General features: G+C 51.5%; 3 protein-coding genes across 5 annotated transcripts; all 3 read right to left on the bottom strand.

The window, feature by feature from the left end:
* Window positions 1-493: 493 nt before the first annotated feature.
* On the bottom strand, window positions 494-3,081 carry RNF227 (ring finger protein 227). Its single transcript, XM_039476064.2, has 2 exons — window positions 2,502-3,081; window positions 494-2,404 (listed from the first exon to the last, which is right to left on the bottom strand). Exons 1-2 carry the CDS (start codon window positions 3,016-3,018, stop codon window positions 2,349-2,351), a joined length of 573 nt encoding a protein of 190 aa, XP_039331998.2. The 5' UTR covers window positions 3,019-3,081; the 3' UTR covers window positions 494-2,348.
* Window positions 3,082-9,751: 6,670 nt separating this feature from the next.
* On the bottom strand, window positions 9,752-18,765 carry KCNAB3 (potassium voltage-gated channel subfamily A regulatory beta subunit 3). 2 transcript variants are annotated; one of them, XM_003929199.4, is made up of 14 exons: window positions 17,687-18,765; window positions 15,976-16,019; window positions 15,851-15,888; window positions 15,536-15,615; window positions 14,239-14,283; window positions 14,112-14,156; window positions 13,869-13,912; window positions 13,297-13,383; window positions 12,322-12,407; window positions 12,053-12,173; window positions 11,875-11,969; window positions 11,594-11,714; window positions 11,340-11,428; window positions 9,752-11,061 (listed from the first exon to the last, which is right to left on the bottom strand). In XM_003929199.4, exons 1-14 carry the CDS (start codon window positions 17,926-17,928, stop codon window positions 10,984-10,986), a joined length of 1,215 nt encoding a protein of 404 aa, XP_003929248.1. In that variant the 5' UTR covers window positions 17,929-18,765; the 3' UTR covers window positions 9,752-10,983. The 2 variants fall into 2 exon arrangements, with proteins under 2 accessions (XP_003929248.1, XP_039332000.1); XM_039476066.2 differs by having other exon boundaries at window positions 11,340-11,515.
* A 102-nt stretch (window positions 18,766-18,867) lies between these two features.
* Window positions 18,868-20,873, bottom strand: TRAPPC1 (trafficking protein particle complex subunit 1). 2 transcript variants are annotated; one of them, XM_010339810.3, is made up of 5 exons: window positions 20,792-20,873; window positions 20,583-20,681; window positions 20,363-20,433; window positions 19,871-20,009; window positions 18,868-19,267 (listed from the first exon to the last, which is right to left on the bottom strand). In XM_010339810.3, the coding sequence occupies exons 2-5, from the start codon at window positions 20,679-20,681 to the stop codon at window positions 19,139-19,141; spliced, it is 438 nt and encodes a 145-aa protein (XP_010338112.1). In that variant the 5' UTR covers window positions 20,792-20,873; the 3' UTR covers window positions 18,868-19,138. The 2 variants fall into 2 exon arrangements, with proteins under 2 accessions (XP_010338112.1, XP_010338113.1); XM_010339811.3 differs by having other exon boundaries at window positions 20,420-20,433; window positions 20,583-20,849.
* Window positions 20,874-20,892: the final 19 nt, after the last annotated feature.

Raw genomic sequence — 20,892 nt, forward strand, 5'->3', positions numbered from 1 at the left:
AAAAAATTTAGGGCTTTTTTCTTTTTCTCATTTTTATCCCTTGGATCATTCACTAAAACTGAGGTTCTTCCAGCTCCAACTATGTGCTAGGCTCAGTGTAGAGAAGGAGGGTGAGCATCAGATACCTACGTGGCCTCAGGCGGACTTCAGAGAGAGTGGGACTTACTGGACAAGCGTAGTGGGAGGAGTGCCTAGCAAGATTCGAAACTGCCTTCCAGCCATCCTGATCAGCCTTTCCACCTTCAAGTTGCTTAGTTCCCCTAAGAGTCAGTAGAGGTCACTACAGCTCCACAGGTTCAGTTCCAGTATGAAGCAAAGGCACACTTTTTTTTTTCTTTTTTTTTTTTTAAAGGAGGGTCAGATCTGTGTAGCTTACGGAAGATTTGAACTGCTAAGCACCTCCTGTATGTTTATTGTTCATTAAACAGAGCCTCTCAGAGATTGAGAGAGGACAGATACTTAGTTCACAAGGCGACTGTATTAAAAAATGAGATAAAAACCAAACAAATATTTATTGAGTACATACTATACATTAACACTGCTGTTGGCCCTGGAGATAAAACAGTCACAAGTCAGCCCTTGCTCCAATGGGGCTTACACTCCAGTGGGGATACCCACAAAGCATGAAAATAAAAGCAGTAAAAATAAAACAGCATTATGTTACTGAGGGGTGGGGTAAAAGGGTCTACTACGTTGAAGGCAGAAAAAGACCTCTCAGAGGAGGGAGCATTAAGCTGAGACATAAGAACAGGAAAATGCCAAAACAAGGGTTACAAAAATTGAGGTTTATACCCCGTAAATATATACAAGTATCATTTGTCAATAAAAAACAGTATTTATATTTTTTAAAGTTTGGAGACCCCTAAAAAAATTGAAGTTAACAATAAGTTCACACTTTTGACTAAAAAATGTAACACAGTAGGTTAGGATTTCTTCGGCAAGAGAATGTTACTTCACAACTTCAGATAAAATTATCAATCATAGCTATTATGCTTTAAATATTCTATCTACAGATGGTGATATCCTAAAGAGTCTAGGATCTAGACCAATGGTACTTAAATTTTCACATGCACACAAATCACCTGGGATTTTTAAAATGCGAGTCTGGCAGGGCTCGGTGGCTCATTCCTATAATCCCAGCACTTTGGGAGGCCTAGGTGGGTGGTTCACCTGAGGTCAGGAGTTTGAGACCAGCCTGGCTAACATATCGAAAACCCCATCTCTGCTAAAAATACAAAAATTAGCCAGGTGTGGTGACAGACACCTGTAATCCCAGCCACTTGGGAGGCTGAGGCAGGAGAGTCGCTTGAACCTGGGAGGCAGAGGCTGCCGTGAGCCTGGGGCGACAAAGCGAGGCTCTGTCTCAAAAAAAAAAAAAAAAAAAAAACCTCTGCCAGAGTCTGATTCAGGAAGTCTGGAGTGGGATCCTGGAGTGAGACTGTGCATTTCCATCAACAGTACACCACACCAACACTGCTGGTCTTTGACTGTGACTACATGGTGATAAGATACAGGATTTTAAAATAGAATTTATGGCATATATACAATAGGTGATGTCCCATTATGGGATACAAGCTTAAAATTGTAAAAATATCTTTTCAATAGCGCCATTGTTTCCCTGTGACTGTAAAGATAACACAGATAATAGGAAAAGTTTGAAATATGATGCCTTTCCCAAATGGCTCTCCCTTCCTACGTTGATAGGCTCTAATTACGTACCTTACATAAATGCCCTTTGGAATTTCTGATACCTGCCCTAGCAGGTTGAAGGGAGATTCAAAAATGAAGTAAGGCTCCTAGTCATAGTCATAGGCAGGGAGCCATCTCAATTTTTGGAGCACAGAACTGGGAGTGCAGAGACAGCAGGCATACCAGCACCCTTACATGCCAGAGAAGTGAGATTAACATGACGCGAAAATTAGCCTCTTCTCTCCCATTCCCGTTCCATCTTAAAAAAAAAAAAAAAAAATCAAACCATTGACAAAGAATTGCTAAAATGGGACCTGTTGCTCCCACACACCAGAGCCACCCTGGACAAAAGCCAGAGTCCCAGCTAAGAAAACAGTCTGCCTTCTTCCCACGGTAACGTAGGCTTTGTTTATATCATTCCTTGGCCACTCCATCCTGGAAATTTAAGACTGGCACAGTCAGTAGATGGGGGCGAGTTCGTCTAGGAGCCTCCCCAACTCAGCGTCAACACCTCCCAGGGCGTTCCCTCCTGCCCTCGACTCATCTCTCTCATCACGTGCCAATCCTGGGATCTGAGAGAGGGTAGTCTTGGCATCAACCCCGCAAGGCTGCAGCTCCCACCTGTAGCTTCCTTCTGCTGTAGCTGCCGAGTTCCTCGATTACAACGTGCAACTGGTCAGGTGGGCAATGTCTTTGATCTCCGGACAGTAGAGCACTGGGGAAAAGAAGGGTTAGTGGCAGCAGAGCAAGCCGACGAACCCCGGCGTTCCTCGGCGCTCTCTGCCCTGCATCCTCCCCTGGCAGCCCCTCACCGTTGCTAGGCAGCGGACGCCGCCAGCGGCGCGCGGGCGCCAGGACCCTGTCCCAGAGCCTCCGGAGCGCGCGCCACCCAGCGCTCCTAGGCCCCGCCCACTTCTCGCTCTGCCTTTCCGCCTCCGCCTCTCCTTCAGCGTCGCCGCTTTCCTTGGCCGGGTTCCCCGCCTCATCTCGTTCGCACTCGGCCCGCGCTTTTTTCTCCAATCGCGACCACAAGTCCGAGTCGAGGGTGATCTCCGTGACGCCGCCGCGCGGGAGCGGCGAGGGCGCGCGGCAGAAGGGGCACGTGACCACGCGGCGCAGGCGCACCACGCGCGCGGCAGCCCCGCCGCCGTCCCCGCGCGCCGCCAGCTCGCGGAGGCAGGCAGTGCAGAGCGTGTGGCCGCAGCGGGCACGCGCCGTCCCGGGCAGGCGGCGGGGCGCGCGGACCCCGAGGTTGAAAGGGCGGTAGCATATGTTGCAGTCCAGCTCGCCCCGCTCCGGAAGAGAGGGCACCCTCACCAAGAGCTGCATCGTGCCCGCCGCGGATTCGAGGACGTCGCTAACGCTGCCGGCTCCGTGGACAAAACGAGCAGACCCTTCTGGGGCCGGCGCCGCGGCCTCTTTCCCCTTTTAATAGGGGAATAAGTGAGGCTCCACCCCGCGAAGCGTCACGCCTTGATCGGGCCGCGCCCCGTGGTGGCACGTGTTGGGGCGGTGGAGGTGTGAGGCCAGGAATGACAGCGATGGTGGAGTGGGGGAGGCGGTCCAGACCATGCCACGACCAGAGCCCTGGGGTCCAAAGCACCCATTCCTCCCTTCCTGTCCACTCCCAGGGAGTGGGGTGGAGCTTTCCTTCTCTCCCCAAAGCAATGCCAGCACTCCTTAATTCTACTGTGTGCAGACCCCTGGATCCCTTTCTGTTCCTGAGCCTTCTGTAATTGGCTAAGGTTTCTAAAGACCCCTTGGCCTATTCAGTGGCTCACAGGGAGTTTCACAATCCCACCCAGTTTTCTGACACTGCCCATTCTGCCCAACCGTTAGTGGTCCCCTGGGCCTTTGAATCGATTTCGCCCTCAGTTCTCATTAAACATGAGCTCTCTGTGTTGCCTGTAAGGCTGGCTTCCTAAATTTCATGCTCCCCAAACTGCTCAACCGTCACTGATAGCTCAGCCTAAGGAGGGACCTAGATTCCAGGACTACGGCTTTAGGAATGCTGGGAATCCTTTCCTTCCGGAGGCCTGGACACCCACACATCGTGATGGCCCCAGCAAAGCACCCCAGCAGGAGCTCTGACTCAGGGGTCTGACTTCTCCCCCTGGTAAACAGGACATGGCACTCACAACCCACATTCCCCTCATGGTGCCACACCCATACACAGCTGCCTCCTCAACCTCCTCTCCTGAACCTGAAGCCCAGGTTCCGTTGTGGAGGGTAATACAGTCTAGAGCCAGATGGCTTCAGTTCAAATCCTAGCTTCCACCTCTTTCTAGCTGTGACACTTTGAGCAAGTTACTTAATTTCTCTGGGCCTTGGTTTCCTAAGTTATAAAATGTGGATAATAATAGTGAGGACTGAATGAGCTTATATGAGTAAGGTGATTCAAATGGTGTCCAGTACACAGTAAGCACCAGGTAAGTGCTGTATTAGCTACTATTATTATCCTGTGCCACCAGCCACTATTGTATTTGCTTTAACTTCTCAGTATCCAACATGTTCAACACCCATCCTTCTTGACCAATATGTACAAGATGGGCTTCTCTACACCCATGGCATTTATTAGCTATCACAGGCAATGCAGAGCTGGCTTTTTAACCTAAATTGTTAAAACCTAGTAGGTAATCTCTTTTGAGGAGGTATACCATTATTATTTTATTATTATTGTTGAGACGGAGCCTCGCTCTGTTGTCCAGGCTGGAGTGCAGTGGTGCAATCTTGGCTCACTGCAACCTCTGCCTCCTGGGTTCAAGTGATTGTCCTGTCTCAGCCTCCTGAGTAGCTGGGATTACAGGCACACGCCGCCATGCCTGGCTAAATTTTTTGTATTTTAGTAGAGACGAGGTTTCACCATGTTCCCCAGGCTGGTCTTGAGCTCCTGAGCTTAGGCAGTCTGCCCGCCTCGGCCTCCCAAAGTGCAGGGATTACAGGTGTGAGCCACCTCACCCAGCCCCATTATTTTTAAGCAAACATTTCAGAACTTTTGAATGGTATTCTCTGTGATCATGGGAGAAGCTGTCTACTTATTACAGTGATGCTCTCACAATTCAAAACTTTTCTGTCTTAAAAGGACTGGTAGAGTTGGGCACAGTGGCTCTTGCCTGTAATCCCAGCATTTTGGGAGGCTGAGGCAGGGGGATAACTTGAGATCAAGAGTTCAAGAGCAGCCTGGCCAACATGGTGAAACCCTGTCTCTATTAAAAATACAAAAAATTAGCTGGGCATAGTGGCTCACACCTGTAGTCCCAGCTATTCAAGAGGCTAAGGCATGAGAATTACTTGAACGCAGGAGGCAGAGGTTGCAGTGAGTCAAGAGCACACCACTGCACTCCAGCCTAGACAATAGAGTAAGACTCAGTCTCAGTCTCCAAAAAAAAAAAAAAATTAATAAAATAAAATAAAAAAGGGGGTACTGGTATGTATCTATTGTTAATAAATACATGATAAAGTACAAAACAAAAGACTATGAGGAAATGATAACTTTACCAAGCAGCACCCACAATCAACTGTACCCTCCATGGTAAGCATTACAGGCGTGAGCCACTGCACCCGGCCCATCCTAATCTTTTAAGGTAGATTTGATGGTGTAAATGCTCCCAAAGTGCTGGATAGCCAGGGCTCCAGGTATCAGTTGCCTGCTCCACAGCCCTTGTTGTTTATCTCCAAGAACCCGAATGGATGGCCTCCATGTCCAAATCAGCATTTCTTCCCGTTTTCCGCCCCTTTATTTGGCCAATTCTAGAAACATAGATGTTATCCTTGATCTTGCCCTTGCCCTTGCTTTCCTGTACTGACCCATCAGCAAGCCAGGTCTATTTTGCCTCTTAAATATCTCTCTAATCACCTATTTCTCTCCACCTCCACCATACCACCCTAGTCCAAGCTGCCACCATCTCTAGCTTAGACTCTAGCAGGAGCCTCCTAACTAATCCCCATGGGCACTGTGGCCTTCTGTAGGCTTCTCTCTGTGTTTACAGTAATCTTTCCAAATTTCACACCCAATCACATCCTACCACCCACTCCTTCCATTCTTGTTTAAAATCTTTTAGGTGGGGCGTGGCGGCTCATACCTGTAATCCCAGCACTTTGGGAAGCTAAGGCTAGCAGATCACCTGAGGTCAGGAGTTTCACACCAGCCTGGCCAACATGGCAAAATTCCGTCTCTACTAAAAATACAAAAATTCAAAAATTAGCCGGGTGTGGTGGTGGGCACCTGTAATCCCAGCTACTAGGGAGGCTGAGGCAGAATCACTTGAACTGGGGAGGCAGAAGTTGGAGTGAGCTGAGATCATGCCACCGTACTCCAGCCTGGGCAACAGGGCAAGACTCCATCTCAAAAACAAAAACAAACAAAAAAAACTTTTAATGTGGTGGCTTAATCATGGCCCCAAATTCCTTTGCAATGTGACTTTGCTGCTTCTCACATCAAGAACTGGGGTCTCGGCCGGGCGCGGTGGCTCAAGCCTATAATCCCAGCACTTTGGGAGGCCGAGGCGGGTGGATCACGAGGTCAAGAGATCGAGACCATCCTGGTCAACATGATGAAACCCCGTCTCTACTAAAAATACAAAAAATTAGCTGGGCATGGTGGCGCGTGCCTGTAGTCCCAGCTACTCAGGAGGCTGAGGCAGGAGAATTGCCTGAACCCAGGAGGCGGAGGTTGCGGTGAGCTGAGATCGCGCCATTGCACTCCAGCCTGGGTAACAAGAGCAAGACTCTGTCTCAAAAAAAAAAAAGAACTAGGGTCTCCTCTACCCCTTGAATCTGGGCTGGCCTTGTAAACAGCTTTGACCAATAGATGTGGCAGAAGTGACGTGTGAGTTCTGGAACCTAGTCCTTCAGAGGCCTTGTAGCTTCTGCCCTGTCCCCTTGGAACACGGCCCTGAGACCACCATGTAAGGATGAGGCTATGTGGAGGAGTGCCAGCCAACAGCCATACCTGCTGGCAAGGCCATTATGTATTTTCCTGCTCAGCTGTCCTGCTGTTTGAGTGCTGGAAATCGTTTGAGTGTAGCCACGTGAGTAGCCTAGGTGAAAACAGCAAAGGAACTCCCAGCCAGCCCACAGAATCGTGAAAAAGAGCAGTTTTAAAAAGTTATTTCTGTGGAGTGTAGTGTGGTGGCTCACACCTGTAAAACTAGCACTTTGGGAGGCCAAGATGGAAGGATCACTTTTGAGCTCAGGTGTTTGAGATCAGCCTGGGCATCATGGTAAGAACCTATCTCTCCAAAAAAAAAAAACAAAACAAACAAAAAAAGCCAGACGCCAGTGGCGCACATCATCCCACCTACTCAGTAGGCTGAGGTGGGTGGATCACTTGGGCCTCAGGACATCGAAGCTGCACTGAGCAGTGATTGCATCAGTGCACTCCAGCCTGGGTGACAGAGTGAGACCCCATCTCTTAAAAAGCAGCTAAAACTAGGTTCTTGTTACATGAAAAAGCAAAAAGAGGAAAAGAAAAATAAATAAATAAATAAAAAGTTATCTCAGGCCACTAACTTTGGTGGTGATTTGTTGTGTATCAATAGATAACTGATAGAGAGGGCTTCCTACCATTTTTTCCTAGTGTGATAAATATAATATTTTTTGAGACAGGGGCTTGCTCTGATGCTCAGGCTGGAGTGTCGTGGCATGATCTTGCTCACCGCAGCCTCAGTCTCCCAGGCTCAAGCCATCTGCCCACCTCAGCCTTCAAGCAGCTGGGACTACAGGTGCGAGCCACCATGCCCTACCCATTCTTGTATTTTTGTAGAGATGTGGTCTCCCCATGTTGCCCAGGCTGGTCTTGAATCCCTGGGCTCATGTGATCCACCTGCTTCGGCCTCCCAAAGTGCTGGGATTGCAGGCATGAGCCACTGCACCCGGCCTAGATAAATATAACATTGTAAGGTACCCTGTAAGCCCCCGTGTGTTCTGAACTTACCCGTTTCTCTGTCTTTATTCCTCCCCCTTTCTTTTCTTTCTCTTTTTCTCCTTCCTTCCTCCCTCCCTTCCCTTTCCTTCCTTTCTTTTTTTTAAGTCAGTCTTTCTCTGTCGCCCAGGCTGGAGTGCAGTGGCACAATCTTGGCTCACTGCAACCTCCACCTCCAGGGCTCAAGCGATTCTCCTGCCTCAGCCTCCTGAGTAGCTGGGACTACAGATGTGCATCACTACGTCCGGCTTTTTTTCTTTTTTTTTTTTTTTTTTTGTATTTTTAGTAGAGATGGGTTTTCGCCATGTTGCCCAGGCTGGTCTCAAACTCCTGACCTCAAGTCATCCACCCACCTCGGCCTCCCAAAGTGCTGGCATTACAGGTGTGAGCCACTGTGCCCGGCCATTACCCATGTCTCACTTTCTGTTCCATTCCTCTCTAGACACTCTGGCTTTGGGGACTTTGGGCTTGTATGTTCCTTTCTGCCACAGGCCTTCATATGCTCTTTTTTTTTTTTTTTTTGAGACGGAGTTTCGCTCTTGTTACCCAGGCTGGAGTGCAATGGCGCGATCTCGGCTCACCGCAACCTCCACCTCCTGGGTTCAGGCAATTCTCCTGCCTCAGCCTCCTGAGTAGCTTGGATTACAGGCATATGCCACCATGCCCAGCTACTTTTTTGTATTTTTAGTAGAGACGGGGTTTCACCATGTTGACCAGGATGGTCTCGATCTCTTGACCTTGTGATCCACCCGCCTCGGCCTCCCAAAGTGCTGGGATTACAGGCTTGAGCCACTACGCCCGGCCCATATGCTCTTAAACCTCTTGTTTAACCCTTATTAACATCTATTCTTCCTTCAGCTCTCAGTGCCGCCTCACCATGTCGGATAACCACTGTAGACTCGGTAACACCATGTGCTTTTCTCTGGACTTTGGACAACTGAAGTTTGTATTTATTTGGCGGTTCTGTGATTGTCTCTCCCCTCAGCAAGATGTATGAAGGTTGTTCAGAGTATCTGGTTTTGTTCACCTTTGTATCCCTGGGCCATACCATAATAGGACTGAATAAACAAATACTTGCTAAATTAATGAATGATGTGAGTGATAAATACGGCAAATGTCTACATACAGAGGAGGTGTGACACTAAAGGAAGGTTTTTTGTTGTTGCTGTTGTTAAATCAAGGGATTTCCAAACTGCCTTTGAAGGTAATTCTAGGAGGAGTAGTGCTTTTTAGCAATGGAGCAGGCTTCATTAAAATACGTGCGGCCGGGCGCGGTGGCTCAAGCCTGTAATCCCAGCACTTTGGGAGGCCGAGGCGGGTGGATCACGAGGTCGAGAGATCGAGACCATCCCGGTCAACATGGTGAAACCCCGTCTCTACTAAAAATACAAAAAATTAGCTGGGCATGGTGGCACATGCCTGTAATCCCAGCTACTCAGGAGGCTGAGGCAGGAGAATTGCCTGAACCCAGGAGGCGGAGGTTGCGGTGAGCCGAGATCGCGCCATTGCACTCCAGCCTGGGTAACAAGAGCGAAACTCCGTCTCAAAAAAAAAAAAAAAAAAAAAAAAAATACGTGCATAACCCTCTAAGATAACTATTTAAGGAGAATACTATTTGGGATTGATTAATTCTTGTATGTTTGTTACAGAGCAACTAATCATAGTTTAGTCATACATTTTACTTCCTTGTTTCCTCCACAGTCTTGCAAAATGAGTGGGAGATGATGGGGGTGGATGTAAGTATTAATTAGTTGATGCGGTTGGCTGCTAATCCAGTAAATGGCATACTGCTGACTTTTTTCTTTTGGAAATTGGTTTTACTCTGCTCGCCCAGTTTTTGGATCAAGGCAGGATGAGGATGGGTAGAAGCGAGATGGGGAGGTTGTATTTAAGGAAGGCAGAGCTCATCCTCCTCTGCCTTGTGATCTTTAAGGTTGTAACTTTCCACCCAGTTCTGTCCCAATGAAATGATAACATCTTTTCTTCTCTCTATTCCCTCAACCTCAGACCATTCTTCACTGTACCTGTCCACCAAATCATAAAGCCTCAACCTCAGAACAGCATTTCCCATTCAGCCACAAGTTCCGTGGCATACGTGTGGGTATCCGTGAGAGAGAAATGAGAAGTACAAGAAAGAAGTATGGCTAATATCACTTTAAATACAAACAAACAAAACAAGGGCAGATAGCTAGGTCTTTCATAGAAAGAGGAGGAACAAAATTATGAAGCCAGATTTCTGGGTTCTAAGGAATGTGGTAACTGAACGAAGAAAACTGAGGCCCAGGGTATCTGGTGCCTTGGTCCTTGATGAGAACAGTGACTAGAAGCCTGATGCCTGGGTCACCGAGGTGAATGAGCAATGGAGACAAAGCGAGTGCTGGGAACTTTCTAATGTTAGGGGGCCAGAGGGCCAGATAGGTGAGACTGCGACCCTAGCCTTCCACCCCCCTGCAACTTCAGACACTGTGAGGATCAAGCTGAGGTTTATTTACAGTTCCCTGGGAAGTCTTACAGAGGAGGAGCCATCATTACTGCTTTAGGGTTCTTCCCAGGAGGCAGACTGTAGTTCTCTGCCGCCAGGTAGGAGGTCCTGCTCAAGGCCCGAAAGTCTCTACCCAGACCTTTAATGTCAGCCCCTTGTCTCTGCCTGTGACCAAAAGGCTGTCACTAATTCCTGCAAAAACAGCCCAACTGTTTTCCAAGGGCCACCCTGGCCACTTCCACCAGACTGCAGTGTAGATGTGCTATTAAATTTCTCTCTACTTTTGCCAGTCCTGTGTCACTGTAGCCCCCACCCTGACCACCCTCCTCCACCTCTGGGCTGGGAGGCAGGGTCCTAGTTTCCCAAAGATGACCATTTACATCCTGCCAGGACCAGCCTGGCTTCCTTTGTACTGAATACCCGAAGAGCCCCATTTCCTATGTCCCAGATGACATCACAACTCACTCACTAGGTTATTACCCTTTGATGACATTTCAAGGGCCCCTTTTTGAGGTACTCTGCTTGTTTTCTTGTATGTGCTGGGTTTTGGTTTTTCTTTTCGTTTCTGGGCCTCGGGAATAGGGGGAAGAGAGAAGGGGCGAGACCAAGTGGCAGAGAGCCTACGGCTAGTAGCTCATGCCCGGGATCTGCAAGAAGGCCTAGAAGGACACAGCGGGGGCGGGCGCACTGCTTTCTCTCTCGGCCCCACTGCGGAAGGATATGGCTTTGTTCATGCGTATCACTACTCGAAGCCGGGACTCGTTGGTAGGCGGGGCTACCCTGGCTCCAGCCGCTGCATGGAGAGATCCGGAGCGGGAGAGGCGGCTACGGGAAGCGGTTCTCGGGCGGGTGCAGTGGGGCCGGGATGGGTCCCTGCGCCCCTGACGGACTACTTCTTGGAATGCGGCTTGTTCCCCAGGAGCCCGTCTATTTCCATCACCGTCTGCGGGGTCAGCTGGCTCAGCACCTGGTGGAGAAGGGGGTAGTGGCGACGGCCGCCCATGCAGGGTCACTGAGGAAGGGCATGGGGTTCCAGGACCCGGGGAAGCACCACAGGGGGGTCAAGTGGCCAGGCAAGAATCGCAGCTGTGTCCGTGCCTCGCCTTGCGGCCCTGGGACCTCTCACCTGCAAAGTCAGGACTTTGCAGTGGGTGACCTTACAGGGCCATCCTGGCTTGGATGGCGTCGCTTTGACTCCTGGGGAAGGGAACAGAGATAGGCTCTGCCTCTAAGTCGCGAACTCACCTGTAGAGCGCCCAGGTGTTCTATCAACTGTTCCGCACTCGACACCCCCAGCAAGACAGAGCTGACACCCTCACTGCGGAGACACCATGCTGGGGCCAGAGGAGGGGAAAAAGAGAACTGATGGGGAACAGTGACCACATAGATTTCAGAAGTGTCTCTGAAGACAAGGGTCCTCCCTAGGGACAAACCAGTTTTAGGATGGGCTTGGGAGCATGTCAGGAGGAGACAGGGCCCCTGCAGGTACAGTGTCTCACCAATGGCAAGCTGGGCCACAGTGCAGCCCAGCTGGTGAGCCATGGGGAGAAGGTCCATGACTTTGGCTTGTTGCTTCTTGCCGTCTTCACTCTGCACTTTGTCCTTGAGCCACTGATAGCCCTGGAGGCCAAGGAGAATGAGCAGAAGACCCCGCCATCCCCACCACCTCCACACTCAAACACACAGCAGTCCGCCCCCCCCCCCCCGGCCCCCCGTAACTCCCCACAAAGCAGCCCACGTAACCCGGTCCTGCCACCCGGAGTCCCCTTGATGATCTCACCTTGATATTGGCCCTGCAGGTATCTGGGACTCGCCCATCATACTTGCTAGTAATGAGACCACAGGCTAGAGGGTACCAGGTGACTGATCCAACTCCTAAGAGAAGAACACTGGGTGTCAGGAATAGGCCGTAGCCATGGATGAAGCTAAGGTAAAGTCAGGGACGAGGGGCTGCGAACCAATCTTGTGGTAGAGCTCTGGCAGCTGCATCTCCACCTTCTCCCTCTGAAACAGGTGGTGCTCAGCTTGTTCACAAACTGGAGGAATCAGATTGAACTGTCTGGCCATGGAGTAGGCCTCCTGCGTTGGAGTTGGGGAAAAGATGGGGGTCAGAGCATGACTTCCATTTTCTTCTCTGCCTCCTCCCCCAGGCAGTGGGCTCTGAAGTAACCATGTGAAAAGGGGGAACCAGTTGTAGGACAGGGGCAAAGTAGGGTCACACACTCACCATGATTTCTGCAGCCCCCCATCGGGATGTCCCCCAGTATAGGGCCAGGCCCTGGTTGATGACATAGGTCATGGCTCGCACAATCTCTAGGCACACAGGAGAGGGAAAGCCTTACTGTCAGACCGCTGGAATCTAAGACTCCAGATTTACAGACCTCTACCTGCCCCACCAAGACCCAGGCATCTCTGTGGAGTCATAAAAGTAAATATCTATTCTTTGCCTCCCTTCCTGTCCACATCCTGGAGTCTCAGCCTCCACTGTGGAGTTTGGGGGGCCTTCTGAGCAGGGGCTGGCTTCCTGCTGAGGGTTTGAGGAAGGGCTCAGTTTTTGTTCTTAGATTTTTTGAGACAGGGTCTCGCTCTGTCACTTAGGATGTAGTGCAGTGGTGGAATCATAGCTCACTGTGGCTTCAAATTCCCGGGCTCGGATGATCATCCTGCCTCAGCCTCCTGAATAGCTGGGAGTACAGGCACACACCACCACAGCCACCTAATTTTTAAACTTTTTTTTTTTTCTTTTTTTTTTTTGAGATGGAGTTTCGCTCTTGTTACCCAGGCTGGAGTGTAATGGCGCGATCTCCACCTCCTGGGCTCAGGCAATTCTCCTGCCTCAGCCTCCTGAGTAGCTGGGATTACAGGCACGCGCCACCACGCCCAGCTAGTTTTTTGTATTTTTAGTAGAGACGGGGTTTCACCATGTTGACCAGGATGGTCTCGATCTCTCGACCTCGTGATCCACCCGCCTCGGCCTCCCAAAGTGCTGGGATTACAGGCTTGAGCCACCGCGCCCAGCCTTTAAACATTTTTTGTAGAGACAGGGTCTTGCTATGTTGCCCAGGCTGTTCTAAAACTCCAGGCCCCAAGTGATCCCCCTGCCTTGGCCTCCCAAAGTCCTGGGATTACAGGCATGAGCCACTGCACCCAGCAAGGAAATGCTGTTTTGAAGGACTGTAAGGGTTGGGGGTACTGCTTTTACCCTCCATAGGACAGTTGGGGTCTGAGCGATTGGCAAAGACAATGTCCACGTATCCTAGCTGGAGGCGTTCCAGGGATCCTCGCAAGCCTGGAGGTGGGGTGAGGAGAGGAAGAAGAAGATAAGCACCTCAGCTTCAGTGTACTAAGAATTCAGACTGCTGGGCACGGTGGCTCATGCCTGTAATCCCAGCACTTTGGGAGGCCAAGATGGGCAGATCACCTGAGTTCAGGAGTTCAAGACCAGCGTGGCCAACATGGTGAAATACCGTTTCTAATAAAAATACAAAAAATTAGCCGGGCGTGGTGGTGCATGCCTGTAACCCCAGCTGCTCAGGAGGCTGAGGCAGAATCTGCTTGAATCCAGGAAGCAGAGGTTGCAGTGAGCCGAGATCGCACCATTGCATCCCAGCTTGGGCAACAAAAGCGGAACTCCATCTCAGAAAAATTCAGACCTTTCCCCCTTGCCATGGCCACCTAAATCCCTATTCAAAGCCTCCAGAAGTTCAGGGACTGTTCCCTACTCATCTGGCTTCCATATCTCCTCACTTCGGGTTCCCAGCCCCTAAGTCTCACCTTCAATGATGTGCTTGCGGCTCAAACCTCGCTCGGTTTCTGCCCTGTAGGAAAAGGTTAAGGCAAAGATGAGATGTGACAAAGATAGGGACCAGGCTGGCTTGGAGCCATAAGGAATGGGAATCCCGTGAGTCGTCACAGGCAGGGTGTGGACCTGGTGTAGCAGGTGCAGGATAGCTGTCCCCATCCCCACCCCATACACCTTTGCACATTCTCCCCAGTTGCAGTGGGGCAGCCACTTACTGTCCTCCCCAAAAAATCTTGGTGGTGATGACATAGCTTGACCTCCTGGAAGAAGAGAAATGGGAGAACCAGCAAGAGAAGGATTTTTGGGTGCGCATGTCCCCAACAACCCCCAAAACAGTCTCACCTCCAACCTTTGCTCTTCAGGATGTTGCCTAGGGTCCTTTCAGCCCTAAAAGAAAGACAAGGCAGACTCACCGACCCCTCCCAGGCCAATCGATTCCTCCCTCTCCTCCCCACCTTTTCCTCTTTTGCAAAGTAGAGTATAAACCAAGGAGTCCATTTCAGCTCACAGGTCCATCCTGGACAAAATAAGAGGGGCCCCTGGAACTAGGGGTGTAATTGTATAGTCTTCGTCATATATTCAACAAATATCTGTTGTGCATTAACTATGTACCAAGTCCCGCTGTGGGGGCCAAAAACATAGAATAGGATGAGGGGAGAGGGGTCAATTATGCCGGAGCCGGGAAGGACACTGCCTCGTCTGGCTTCAACTATCTGGGTTGCCTTCCCCCTTCTTTGAGCCTCTGCAAAATTCTACGCATCCTCCAAAGCTCAGCTCAAATTCTGCCTCATCCATAATGAGTTCTCTGAGTGCCACAATCTATGATCCAGCCTTCTTGTCAGCTTCCATAGAACTGGCTACACAAGGTAGCATAAAATTATGAGCTAACTTGTGGCAAGTCTTGAGTTGTCATGGTGGACTGTTACTGAAATGTTTTAACATAGTTTAATCTTTCCTATCACCCTTTTTTGTTTGTTTAACCACTTAGACTGTGTGCACTTTTGGAGACATGTTGATTCTTCCCAGAAGCAGCACCTGCTCTGGGCTAGGCTCTGTGTGGGTACTTGGGGAAGAGCAAGACAAATTCCACGGAAGGAAGCCTCTGACTTCAGCAGCTAATGCAGTTACATAAACCATGAATTGTGTGTCAGAAGACAGTCCACAGTGCTTTGGGAGCTCATGGTCGGGGAGGGAAGTGACCTGGGCAAAGGATTCCTGAAGGAGCGGACACTTGGGTCAAGTCTGGAGGATGAGCAGAAGTGGTTGCTAGATGGGGAAGAAACAGGGTCAGGTCATCCTGGTTTTCTCTACTAGTGTGAGGCCACAAGTGTGTGATATGGCATGATATGTTCGAAAATTCTGCTTTGTAATCCTCAAATAGTTACATATAACTAATGCCTCAGATATATTTGTTGGCTTTATTTAATAATAACTGCACAGCATGCCCGTTGACTTCTAAGCCAGAGAGGGACCGATGTTGGGACTGTAACCACTACAATGCTTTGGGGGCCCTCCCCAGAGGGTTGGAACTTCACATTCTCAGAAGTCCCGGGGTTCTTTAGAGGGAAAACGAGAAGAGAAGCCCTGGCGTCCTCTCAGCCTTCCAAATGGAGCTTAGCTCTTTCACCCCAGTCCTTACTTTCCTGCTGCGTACACTTCGGCGGTGTCAAACAGGTTTACACCATGCTCATAGGCTACCGTCAGCACATCCTCCGCTGTCTAAAGGGGTAAGAGAAAGAGGTAAAGATTAACTACTGCTCCTCAGTTACCTCCTTCACTATTCTCTAACCCATCACATCTCAGCCCTGGATTCTCTATTATCTCCACTTCCCCCATCCTCCAGCCTCAGATCCATCATTCCTGTGCTTGTTGTCCAAACCCCTATCCGGGTTCAGTTCCCCTTTTCAGGTTCTCTCACCCCGACCACCCTGATTCTAAGTCCCATCACTTATACCTCATCTGAGATCTGAGAACCAAATGTGACCCAGGTACCTGCAAGAGAGAAGCCAGGCATGTGAGAACTGCAGCAGATGACCATGAAAGAATGCCCCCCTTTCCTTAATTCCTGTTCTAACTCACCCAGGCCAAGACAGGACACCCGAAGACCAGACTTCCCTAGGTTCCTGCAAGATACAGAAGCAGCGGGAAGGGGTGGAACCTCCATTATGGATCTAGATTATCGGCCTCCAGCTCCTCTTCTTCCAGACTGAGAAGCCCTCAGGTGTCTCAGTCCAAAGAAACTAGACCTAGTGGGCCTGTGGGATTGGGCAAGTGCTATTTCCAGAGCAGAGGCCCTAGGAATTTTGTCAAAAGGACAAGTCAACCAATAAGTGAGTGTTCCTCTGAAGCCACTGTCCAATGTCTCCATTCTTTTTTTTTTTTTTTTGAGACGGAGTCTCGCTCTGTCACCCAGGCTGCAGTGCAGTGGCGCGATCTCAGCTCACTATAGCCCTTGCCTCCTGGGTTCAAGTGATTCTCCTGTCTCAGCCTCCCGAGTAGCTTGGACTACAGGCACGTGCCACCATGCCCAGCTAATTTTTGTATTTTTAGTAGAGACAGGGTTTCACCATATTGGCCATGTTGGTCTCAATCTCCCGACCTTGTGATCCACCTGTCTCGGTCCCCCAAAGTGCTGGGATTACAGGCATGATCCATCATGCCTGACCATGCCTCTTATCACATTGAAGATGTGTGTCTGATTTTTCTTTCTGGGGTCTTGTCTGTGTTTGAGTCATCTCTGGGATGTGTGCAGTGAGGGTCTGGGAGGAATGTGGTTGGTTGATTGTGGTAAGTTTGTGAGACCAGGCCCTCAGGCAGAGTGCTGTGCCAAACGGCAGACATCAGGTTGGAAGAGGTAAACCAAGTCAAGCTCAGGCATTCAGACAGGCAAGGGTCCCTGGCTAGGCTAGGCAGATGGGCCTGGATGAAAGGCAGACTGGGGACCTGGGAGGAGGGAGAAGAGTAAGACAGGAAAGCCTGGTTCTCCCTCTCCACTCCCTCTGTTCCTGTTAGCTTGTGAAGACTGTCTCTGAACCAGTGAGTCCCCTCCTCCTCCCAAAGCCCCCTCCTCTTCCCAAAGCCCCCAACTCAGATGTCAGCTCAGCCTGCCAATCAGGGCTACCATATAGAGGGGATCAGATTCCTCAGGTGACAAAGCAGGTCAGATCAGTGACCTCAGCTCACTCTAAGCAGGCCCCTCCTCTACCCCCCACTTCAAGTTCTGAGCCTCTGGCCTGACAGTCCTCTGAGATAAAGTCGGTTACATTGCCGTTTACCCAGATCCTGTCCCTCAGCATGGAGACGAAAAATGTGGTCCATCCTTCCCATGGGCCTCATTCTCCTTGCGCCCAAGAAAGGTCACAGGAGACCTAGCCCTTGGGGCAGGTGGGGCAGTAACTGGGTCAGGCACCCTGAGCAGGCCAGAGAGAGAAGCCAATTCCCTCCCTCCACTCCCCAGGACGCAGACCCAAGGACATGCCACTGGAGAGGGGTGCAGCCTGGAGATCCGTGCATCCCTGACCTTCCCAGGGGTAAGGAGGGAAGCTCGGGGGCATCCCCTGGGTCTGACAGGACCCTGCCAACCTTGGTAAACTTGATTCTCTCCTAGTCAGGGATATCGATGGAGACCAAGAGAGGGACAAAGTGAAGGAGTGCCGGAGACGGGAAGAAGAGATGGAAAGAAGGAAGACCTACTTAGTGAAGTTTGAAGGGGTCTTGGCAGCCATCTCAAGAAGCCTCAGGGGTCCCGAAAGGAAAGCGGAAGGGGTGGGCTGCCCGGCCACCCCCATACCTGTATTTCATGCCAGTGCCTCGGCCGGTGCTCTCTCGGAGGGCCCCAGCGGGCGCTGGGGGTCGGGGAACCAGTGCAGCTCGGGCTTTGGGGCCAGACCCTCCACCCCCTGGAGGATTCCCGTGCCCCCCGCCGGCCGGCCCGCCATTACCGCCCCCAGGGCCCGGCCGGGGTCCACACAGACGGTCCTCACTGCTCCGGCTGCGAAGGTTCTGCTCGGTACACGCGATAGACACCTGCATGCCGGCGGGCCAGGGCGGGGGAGGGGGCTCTGAGGGGACGGCAGGGGGGCAGCAGGGAAGCCTAAGCGCGGACTACCCCGGCGCGGAGTTGGGCGAGCCCCGCCAGAGCGGGAAGGTTGAGGAGGCTGCAGCGGGAGCTGCCGGGCAGGATCGGGCCCGCGGGGGCGGGCTGCTGGAGGTCGCGAGGTTTGCGGCGGGAGGGGAAAAATGCGGGGAGTGGGGGGGCGCCAGGAGTGGAGATAATCAGTTACAGGGGCACAGGTGCAAGGAGTAGGAGGGGGAAATGGATGAGAGTAAAGGTCGAGGATGAGGTAAAGGTTTCGGAGGATAAGGACCCAGGGGGAAGAGGGGAGGGAGAGAGATGACACTTCAGCGCGAACCGCAGCGGGACCCGCTGGGCTCCCAGCCGCGTCGGCAGCGGGCCCAGCTCATCAGCATGCAGGCGCCGCCTCCTCATCTGCATAGAGCCGCCCGCCTCCCAGCCAAACCTGCCGCTCATCTGCATAAGCCCCGCCTGCCGAAGCCTCCGCAGCTTGAATATTTTCTGAGCGGAATCCAGAAAGGTGGCTCCTGCACCCTCTGGGACCCAAGGCCTGTCAGGCTTCCCCTGGCCCAGTGGTTCTCAATCGGGAGGGACTGTCTCCCAGGGGAATTTTGGCAAGGTTTGGAGACATTTTTTATTTCACACCTGGGGATGCAGAGGGACGTACTATCACCATCTAGTGAGTGGTGGCCAGGGATACTGCTAAAATCTTGCAAAGCACAGGTCGGCCACCACAGTAAAGAATTATCCAGCCCAAAGCATCAATACTTCCACGGTTGAGACACCCATCCACAAAGCCACTTCGTAGCCTTCAAGGGGGTGTGTCTGTCCTACTTTCCACCTTCATGCGTGGGGCAAGACTGAGAGGGCCCTCAAACCAACATGCTCAGGCCGCAGAGAGTGACAAAAAGTTTATTCTGTGCTTCTCACAGCGTCAGGCAGGGGATAAAACTGGAGAGGGCCTGGTTTGAAGGTGGAGGGACTCTGGGGGCTTCATTCTAGTAGGAGGAGAGCATCGGGGCAGGCCTTTAGGCTGTTGTTCTGGGTCAAGGGGATGGGGGCTTACAGTCGGGAGGATGGGGGCTTACAGTGGGAGCCCTTAGGTGGCACCGGTTCGGAAGGGCCCCAGGAAGATATTAATTCTGCCGAGACATGAGGTAGGTTGCTTCAGCCAGCCCGGGCGGAGAAGAAGGGCAGAGAGCGAACATAGGAGTCCAGTCGGGAGCGAAAGAGCTCACTTTGCACAGTTTGGCCCAGAGGGCACAGGGGATTCTTCACCACCAGCTCCACATACAGCTACAGAAAGGGAAGATGTCAGCGCTGGGCTTTGGATACTTCTCGTTTCCAACCCCAAACCTCAGAGGTGTGTGAATGCACAAGGAACAAGGGCCGGAAGGCAAGCCCTCTCTGAGAAGAAGCTGGTGGTGGGAGTTAAGAACCTAAAGTCAGCCGGGCGCGGTGGCTCAAGCCTGTAATCCCAGCACTTTGGGAGGCTGAGGCGGGTGGATCACGAGGTTGAGAGATCGAGACCATCCTGGTCAACATGGTGAAACCCCGTCTCTACTAAAAATACAAAAAATTAGCTGGGCATAGTGGCGCCTGCCTGTAATCCCAGCTACTCAGGAGGCTGAGGCAGGAGAATTGCCTGAGCCCAGGAGGCGGAGGTTGCGGTGAGCCGAGATCGCGCCATTGCACTCCAGCCTGGGTAACAAGAGTGAAACTCCGTCTCAAAAAAAAAAAAAAAAAAAAAAAAAAAAAAAAAAAAGAACCTAAAGTCCCCTGAGAAAACTCCGAATTCAACAAACATATAGTAGGATTAGGGTAGGGAAGATAAGGGAGAATCCTTGGGATTCTGATGAGCTCGGGGTTGGGGGAAGGGTCCCCGGGGCTGGCACTGACCGCACTGTAGATGTGATGCAGCACATCTCGGATGGGTCCCACGCCCAAGTCAGTATTCATGACAACTTTGATCCCAGTGGGCGTCTCGTAGTAATGGAGTTTGTAACGGCTAGTTTGAAAGGCCAAGAAGCCATCCTTCCTGCAGAGATGAGGAGCGTGTTAAGGAATGGGAGCAAAATCTCTCCCAAAGAGATATTTCTGATCCCCTCAAAGGTCGACTCCCTCTTCATCTAAACATATCTTTTGTAGAAGCCTGGTTGAGTAAAGACATCACCCATTCTCACCCCTCAATTTAGCACCCCCTAACCTCTCTACTTTCAGACCCTCCCCATCGCCACTCCTGCCAGCTCCAGCATCTTGCTCCGGACTCAGCCTCTCTAGGTACCCTTTCCCCCTCTGGAAGCCAATGCCCCTTCCACTTCAGAAAGTTTCCCCCATCCCCAAATTCCCAAGGCTAGCCCTCCTCCCAACATCTTTTCTGACTCGGCATACATGTCTAGCGGGGACATCTTGCTGACAAAGGAGCGGATAGAGAAGAGCATCCCGTACATCAGCTTGTACTCCTGGAAGAAGGGCAGAGTTAGCTCTCGGTTGTTGCAGGAGACGGGGTCGGGGTGGGAACGAGCTGGGGTTTGGAGAAGAGGGGTTGGGTTGGGACTACAGGTGTTTGGAGCTGAGAAGTCACCGGGCTGCACTGGGGCCCTCTCTTCACCTCCTCCTTGGGAATCCCTGCTTGCTTCTTGCGGTGCCATTCGCTGTAGTGCAGACACACTCCATTCCGGTCAAACAGGTACAGGTTGTGGACAGTCATCTGCAGGGCAGGGAGCGTGACCCTCGCTCCGGGCCTGCCCCCACTCCGTGGGCTCAGGTTCCCGGCCCCACAGCCCTCCAACAAGGTGGGTACCCCACCCTCGGACTCACCGGAACTGCTCCGAGTGCCCGTCAGGAGTTACTTCCGGTTTCCGCGGCGCTCCGCCCCATGGGGGGTGGTCTCTCCCGGTCCCTGCGGGGCGTTAACTCCT

This window comes from Saimiri boliviensis, chromosome 17 (assembly GCF_048565385.1).
Source record: "Saimiri boliviensis isolate mSaiBol1 chromosome 17, mSaiBol1.pri, whole genome shotgun sequence".
Lineage (NCBI taxonomy): Eukaryota > Metazoa > Chordata > Mammalia > Primates > Cebidae > Saimiri > Saimiri boliviensis.

What these genes read in the sequence shown, in the direction of transcription:
- TRAPPC1 (XM_010339810.3), bottom strand. Translation starts at nt 20,681, where the DNA reads ATGACTGTCCACAACCTGTACCTGTTTGACCGGAATGGAGTGTGTCTG. An exon ending in CAGGGATTCCCAAGGAGGAG is followed by an intron (nt 20,434 to 20,582) that starts GTGAAGAGAGGG and finishes CCCTTCTTCCAG; the next exon opens with GAGTACAAGCTGATGTACGG. An exon ending in AAGATGTCCCCGCTAGACAT is followed by an intron (nt 20,010 to 20,362) that starts GTATGCCGAGTC and finishes TCATCTCTGCAG; the next exon opens with GAAGGATGGCTTCTTGGCCT.
- RNF227 (XM_039476064.2), bottom strand. Translation starts at nt 3,018, where the DNA reads ATGCAGCTCTTGGTGAGGGTGCCCTCTCTTCCGGAGCGGGGCGAGCTG. An exon ending in GCGTCCGCTGCCTAGCAACG is followed by an intron (nt 2,405 to 2,501) that starts GTGAGGGGCTGC and finishes TCTTTTCCCCAG; the next exon opens with TGCTCTACTGTCCGGAGATC.
- KCNAB3 (XM_039476066.2), bottom strand. Translation starts at nt 17,928, where the DNA reads ATGCAGGTGTCTATCGCGTGTACCGAGCAGAACCTTCGCAGCCGGAGC. An exon ending in GGTGTCCTGTCTTGGCCTGG is followed by an intron (nt 15,889 to 15,975) that starts GTGAGTTAGAAC and finishes TCTCTCTTGCAG; the next exon opens with GTACCTGGGTCACATTTGGT. An exon ending in AAGATTTTTTGGGGAGGACA is followed by an intron (nt 13,913 to 14,111) that starts GTAAGTGGCTGC and finishes CTTTTCCTACAG; the next exon opens with GGCAGAAACCGAGCGAGGTT.